General features: G+C 38.4%; 1 protein-coding gene across 1 annotated transcript; it reads right to left on the bottom strand.

Annotated features, from left to right (window-relative positions):
- Positions 1 to 6,756: 6,756 nt before the first annotated feature.
- Positions 6,757 to 7,098, bottom strand: LOC127104532 (uncharacterized). Its single transcript, XM_051041716.1, has one exon. It carries the CDS (start codon positions 7,096 to 7,098, stop codon positions 6,757 to 6,759), a length of 342 nt encoding a protein of 113 aa, XP_050897673.1.
- Positions 7,099 to 7,596: the final 498 nt, after the last annotated feature.

Here is a 7,596-nt window from a genome sequence, read left to right as displayed (position 1 = left end):
GTAAAATGAATTATCATATATTATCTTTGACCAATTGTTGAAGAAACTTGCTGAGGAAGTCACACAAGATACCCAAATAAATTAAGGCAAACAAGGCAAACAAGCTTCAAACTCTTGATGAATTCTTGATCAAATTGACAAATAAAGAACATGGGGATCCATATATGACGCTTAGAACCACTGTGAGCCTTTGATAGCTTGGTCCCTTGCACTAAGTGTCTCAAATCTTAGATGTGAGCTTTATGAGGTACAAGTGGATGCATACACTACCTATAAAAGAAATAAAACTATGTTAGACATATTTTTGGTATTTTTGTTAGTAAAAAAAGAAAAAAAGTATGATACAATCACAAATGCTTGGTGATCTCTCCCAATTAATGAGTGGTGAGAAGGATACTAAGGTGGGATCTCAAAGCCAATGCAAATTATGAGATGGCATGAGGGATCTTAGGGTCAAAATTGGGGTCTTACACCACCCTTTAGGTAGGTTTTAAGCATTCGTTTCTTAATACCTCAAAGTCTGACCCACAACTAAACCACCCTGGAAAGGGAGATCAAAATGCCAAAGTTATCTCAGCACTTGGCAAAGGTGGGAACTTCGATGGATAAAAATTAAAAGTGAACTCATACTCATTTTCACTCCTAACATACGAAAGAATGTTAAGACCAGAGAGTTTTTCCATGAACTTGTGTTTTACAGAAATTGCTGCTTTAGAGATGGTTCGCCTAAGATCATTGGGCTTATACACAATTTTGAAGTAGCGTTGGAAAGCCTGGATGTCCTTTATATGAGCTCCTCTACCTTTTTTGAACCTGGCCTGTATGAAAGAAAAAGTAGTAGTCAGATGTTTCGTCAAAGTTGAAACATCAAGAAATTCTTGGTTGTAGTAGCTCTTCCACCAAGTGTCGAAATCCAGGGTGCAGTAGTAAGAATGGTGAAATGGAAAAAACGAAAGCCTTATGACATCAGTAGATTATCGAGACTGACGTTTGACACAACTGCTCTTAGTATGGGGAATGATGCAGAGACATAAGTCGCTCTTTTGACTATACAGAGATCTGGGAAACAGCTGACTCAGTCCAACCTGTCGGGCTACTAAGTTTGACTGATACCTAAGAATCTTGATGCGTGCCTTAGGATCATTTATATGATCCACTAGTAGTCGTGGAGTAAGAAAAGTTGTCCAGGTGGCTAAAAATTCAGTGTCATGATTAGTGTTAGAAATAGGTAAGTCCTTAGTAAACCAAAAGGGGCCATATTTTCGATTGGAAAAAGGAGCCATCAAAGAGTAGAACTTGTAGCGCTTGGCAAACATCAGGACATACTTGGTAAAGCTTTCTTGCAAGCAGCGCCCAACATCAGTCGGAGTCATTAAATCTAGTTGTATCCCTTCAACCTTTTGATTCTTAATTAGCTTATCATATTCATTTGGTTTAGGTTCGTCAAATAAAGACTCAAAAATGGCATTTAGACACAATTGAAGTAACCATAAAGGTCATGCCAATAAAAAGTTAACTTCGAGAGTAATGTTCTTGAGGGTAGCCACTGCTATCCCTAGATTTTCATGCATAGAGCCTATGATCATCGGGCTTATACAGAGGTTTTGGCCCTCATGCAGCTGATTAGCAATGGTTATGAATTGCTTCGCCACCTTCAGAGATTTGGAACATAACACACAACACGATAACCATAAAGCCAAGAAAGCAATATGTTCGACGTCGAACACTTCTTTGCTAGCCTTGTTATGATGATCCTCGATGTAATGACCAAAGATTACCCATGTATGGTCGAAATTAATGGTATCTTCATTACTGACATGAGGGTCGAAGGCCTCACCAGTTGGTTGTAAGCCCGCAATGGCAACTAAGTTGAATAGAGTGGGAGTAACCATCCTGCAAGGTAGATTAAAGGTATTGGTAGTACTCTCCCAAAAGTAGAGAGATGTGATCAACAAATTTTGGAAATACGAAGGCCCTACCTTCGGCAATTGGATCAGATCATAGATGCCCATCTTTTCCCAGAGTTAAGACTTCTTCTTTTCAACTTTCTCCAGCCATGAAATATAATGTTTGGGGTGCTTGAAGTGAGGACACGAGTGAAACACCCTAAGGGTGTTGCTCATATAGATAATTTTAATCGGGTTGTTAACTTCAATAACGACGGTCGTCATCGTGTCAGCAGAATGGGTAGGCGTTTTGATTGCATATGCGACTTTAGTCGAAATGTCGGTTTTGGCCTTACTAGTTAATTTAGCCAGACACTTTTTAGCACTAATTAAAGGTTATGTGCGATAGTAAGCAGGGAAGAAGTCCCTTACTTTTTTTGAGTTTTGATTCAAATCAGGGAGTGGACCCATGAACGCATAAGTTTTTCCAGAAATACTAATAGGAATGAGTACCTGAGATTGGAAGATGCATCGCTTCTCTTCTTCAAAAGGAAGTCCAAGAACATATTCTTGATTCCCTGAAACATTGGGTCTTATAATTCTATAACATAGGGTAGTGGAAGCTTGAAGCTTGAAGGACCTTTGGTGTTCTTCTTGGATGTTGACATGATCAAAGAAGCTGGGAATCTGAGAGAAGTTGAAAGATATGAAATGATTTAAGAAAGTTGTCTGAAAATAAATTTGTAGAAATACCGAGGAGATGAAGAAGTTTTGAGGAGTAAAAAGGAGAAATGAGAGAAAGGGGGAAGATTTGTAGTGGAAGAAGAAACTCTTCGGTTTCTAAGAGCAACAAGTGTTCATCAACGTCGGACACGTGACACCCATTTACAGGGTAACACAAGTTTTATCTCTCTAAATCCGCATGATTTCCTAGAGAAGTGGAGCCATGATCACATGTCACTAATGCACGTCCCAATGTGAAGATTTAGTAAAGGGAAATGATTATAGTGACGTCAGTACAATGGCAATCCTACACCCTACACGTCGAAATGAGTCAAATAAAAATGTGCCTTTCTCTAAATCGAAAGACAACATTTTTTAGGGGAAATGTATTAGTTGGGGTTTTGACGTGATGACGTGGATCATGAGTCAATGAATCGAAGACAAGTTAGCTGCTGCAAAGGAGACACTTTGACAAAAGAAAAGAAGCAAGAATGCAAAAGGAAGAAAATGTTTATGTGGGAATAGAAAAGGGCTTCGACAAGTGAGGATGTTTCGACAAAGTTTGGCCCCAAGATCCTGTCGACACCCAAGACTGGCTTTAAGAAGCTAGTCGAAGCCTTGTAAAAGTTGTGTGATCTAGGGGACTTAGTAAAAATTCATGCAAGATGAAAAGCTATTTTGCTCGACCAGAGGCAGTTGAGGAATAAAATAAGGCTAAATAATTTGCTTTCAGCCTTATCCAAGATGATCGGAAAAATAGCAAGTGTACTATTTATCCTATTATAGTAATAATGAGAAATTCCCTGAATGTCGATCTCAAGGAATGAAAGTTAATATTAAGTTCTATTCATTGTTCAATTAAACAAAAATTATAGTTGGGGTTTTTTAATTCAAAATTATAAAAATATAGGCAAATGAAAATAATAATAATAATAAATAAGGATTTGCAAGGTATGAGGAACAATATCAGGGAAGGTGTATAATTTATCCCTGTAACAACTCTGAGTCACTATTGCATCAACAAATATCAATTACTACTAGTTCTCAAGGGTATTTTCTCCCAAGTCCTTGGTGAGAAAACATTTAATCATTCTACCCTGATTTCTATGTCCATATGCAATTGGGGTGAAGTTAAGCTTTATTATATCAAGAATGCTCTGATTCATACAGGGTATCCCTAGTCCTAGGTGATATCTACTGCAGAATAATCTTATGAAAACCTTACCAATGGCGGTCCAGCCTAATTGATAACCATACAACAATCACGATTGGTCCGAAAGAGAAAGCATTAAATACATCAAAAGATTACCGTAAAAACAATATTATGAATGCAATCGTAAACTCATAGTCATTACACTTCTAAATCAGGGACACCCCCTAGCATTGGAGGGTTTAGCTACTCATATTGTTCAAAACAAATTCAAGATAAAAAATACACATTACAAGTAATTTGATGACTTGGATCTTCAATCGCTTACGCTCATGAAAACCTTTCGCTCTCTAAATTCCTTGATCTCTATAATCCTTGATCGTCTGACAACTTTGTGTTCGCCTCGTTCCAAGCCCCCCTTTTCTCTTGTAGAAACTCTCTCAATATAGTGAAAATCCCTTGGAAAAAGGTGAAAATATCCAAAACATCCCTGCAGCTTAAGCCCGGTGAAAAAGCCCGAAAACTGGAAAATTAGCATTTTGGGCTGACAATGGTCGTGTCGGGCTGACATTGGTCGTGTCAGCTGACATGGGCGGCCGTGTCAGGCCACTGTATTGGGCATTACTTCTTCTTTCTTGGCCTTCCTCCTGACATGGCCCGTGTCAAGTTACATGGGTGGCCGTGTCTGGCCTCCTAAACTGTGAAATCTTCTTCTTTCGCTCGTCAGAACTTTCCACTTTCTCGCATTGAGTCCGTTGGATCTTCTCTGTGGACCTGGAGGGCATAAATACGACAACCAAAGCGTAAAATAATTAAAACACAAAATAAAACTTACAATTAACAAAATTGCTTAAATAACTTACGGGAATGAAAATTAACTTTAAAGGTACCATAATGCGTATACAGTGTCTCAAAATCCTTGGTTTCTTGTCAGATAAGCAACGAAAACATAGTGAAAATGGTGACCGATCATAACCCCAAACTTAGCTCATTGCTTGCCCTCGAGTAATGTCCTATACGATACAATGTGTCACTTCTCAAAAAGTTTATTCTTACCATGATACTGCTGAGATCTTTGTCCAACGCCTTCACACTCTCTTATATAGTTCCTGCTTTTCCTAATGAGTTTTCTACCGCACTTCCTCATTGAGGTACCGCTTCACCTGCTAGCTTATATCACACTCTCACGAAGTCTCTTGGGGTTAAAGTGTTTTAACTCCCAATTTAGAATATACAATATCAACTCATAAGTTTGAATAGTTTCTCCTTTTGTATCAACTACACACAACACACAATTTTTGAGGTCTTTCGGGTTGTAACATGGCTTGGGTTATGGTGTGGTAAGTATAAACAAAAGGGGAAAAAGTAGTTTTGGGTTCAGAGCTAATGTAGTATTCTTTTCACTATGTTTTTATTCTTTTCTTTTTCAATTGCTCAGTTTTTCTTTGATATTCTCTCTTTTTATTTTTTCAACCGAGTGCTCTTAATTCGGTGAATGCTTCTTTCGAACCATCGACTACATTTCGTTTTCTCAATTTTTTATGGTCGTTTTTCTTCTTCTTATTTTTCTCGTACTCACCTTGGTTTTTTATACTTATGAGGTTTATCCCAAACTTAGAATTTAACACGGCTTAATGACATCACATTGACTCCGAACAGGGTAAGAAAGTGTTTTGGGTCGCAGGTTACATTTATGTGGTTAGACAAACAAAGGGTACAGGCTCAAATGGGGTTAACAAAGGATAACATTAACGGGATGTCTAGAAAGGCTCAGCGTTATAATCAAACAACGTGCCTCAGTGTATGTATACATGCAGTGAAATTCCCAGAGAACCTACGTAAAGTCAGAATGATAAAGACATACCTGAATACCGCTCATTATGACAAATGTGTTTGGCTTTTTATGCACTCACCATGTTAGGTAAAGCTTGATATCATCCATAGTACTTCGAGTATGGTGCGTCTTCTTACTCAACTCGGAATGCACAGGGAACCTACGTTAGTTGAGCTTTAGAAGTTGCGTCTGATCTTTTCTTCAGCAGTATCGACTTTCTAGGAAGATCCTTCACAACAAGCAATAGTAGGTGGAGTGATCATTTCATCCACTACCGCTATTTATCATCACCCCATCCAACAATAATACCAAGAACCTGAAATGCATGCAATGCATGATACCCAACAGTAATAATAAACCAAATGTGAAACAGTAAAAATTGGGAACTAATCAAATAAAACATCAAACAAAACAAAAACAAAAGAAAACAACATAGTAAAACCTCCCCCACACTTGAACTAAACATTAGCCTCGATGTTTTAGAACAAGATAGAAGGAGGGTGACTCACAGTGCCCTACTGAGGGGGCTAGGGTGGACAATGCGACATGCCCACATGAAATTCAAATTTCAAATCCGCAGGCCTGACACGGGCCGTGTCAGGTTGCTGTTCTGCTTATTTTTCCAACTTTTTCCATGTGAGTACCTTCTCCCTTTTATGCAAGGCACTGTGTAAACCTAAAATAACAAACAAACACAACCAATAATTAGAAATAAAAATGCATGGGTTGCCTCTTACAAAGTGCTTCATTTAACGTCGCATGACTCGATTGTTTATTTTCCCTTGTTATGGGGGGTACTTTAGCCTCCAAACCTTGTTGCACCTCTTGTCCACAACTAAGAAGCCGTTTTCATAAGTATGGATTCCTTTGTGCCACAAGTCCTTTCCCACCTCCATCTCCTTACCTTGTTTTCATTTTCTTTTCATTCTCTTGGCTTTTGGAATGGAGATATGCATATTTCCATTCAGGGTTGCTAATGGCAGTGGTGAGAGTCGAGAGGGCCTTCCTGTATCTTTCTCTGATGTTGGTATGTTACTTTGCCTTCTCGCCTTTGTCCTGATCAAGCCTACTTGATAGTGAGATTCTGTATCTTCCTCTAGCTCTTGGTCTTCAATAGCATTTAATGTTATTTCTTTGTCGTGAACTTTCAAGGTTAATGTGCTCTAGTCCATGTCGAAATTGCATCGACTTGTCAATATGTCTTCTGCTATACCATATGCATCCTTTCTCGAGTGATCCACAAACTTCAGATTTGTCTTTGTATCACTGGCATTTTTAATACCCAACCTATGATAGATTGATAATGACATCAAACTCACACTAGCTCCAGAATCTATTAGTGCCCTTTTGAAGGTTCTTCCTTTAATTGTGCATGGTACTGTTACCGTTCCAGGATCCTTCTGTTTGTTTAGAATTTTCTGCTCCAATGAATTTGCACTATACTTTGCCTTCCAAGCTACCAGTTCTTCTGATGTTTGTTTCTTTTCGGCCATTACCTCTTCCATGAATTTCTTGTACATGGGCATTCTCTCGAGTGCTTCAAACAAAGACATATGATCCTCTACCTTTTTAAACATTGTCATGAATTTCTCAAAGTCCGACTCGTTTGGTTCCTTCTTTGTCACTCTCTGAGGATAGGGCAACTTAATCACCGGTTTAGTTTCCTTTTAAATTTCCTCTTCAGTTGGCTTGCCAGGTGGTATAACTTTTTTCCTTTTTAGCGGCCTTTTTCTTTTTCATCGTGACAATACTAATATTCTCCTGATTTCTTAGATTTGAACTGTTTCACTTGGTAAGGAACCTGGTGTTCGAGAACTTGCTAGTTGTTGTGCTATCTGACCCAACTGAACTTCAAGATTTTTTATAGAGGCAATGTTGTTTTTATAATTGTTTCTAGTCTCTTCTTGGAATTGTAGACATTGAGCGATCATGTTTTTAATGGCAATCTCCCAGTCTTCTTTCTTTGGAGCTTGCTATTGTTGATATTGAGTCTGATATTGACC

Source organism: Lathyrus oleraceus, chromosome 7, assembly GCF_024323335.1.
Source record: "Lathyrus oleraceus cultivar Zhongwan6 chromosome 7, CAAS_Psat_ZW6_1.0, whole genome shotgun sequence".
Classification (NCBI taxonomy): Eukaryota; Viridiplantae; Streptophyta; class Magnoliopsida; order Fabales; family Fabaceae; genus Lathyrus; species Lathyrus oleraceus.
This window is presented reverse-complemented; position numbering and strand designations above follow the sequence as displayed.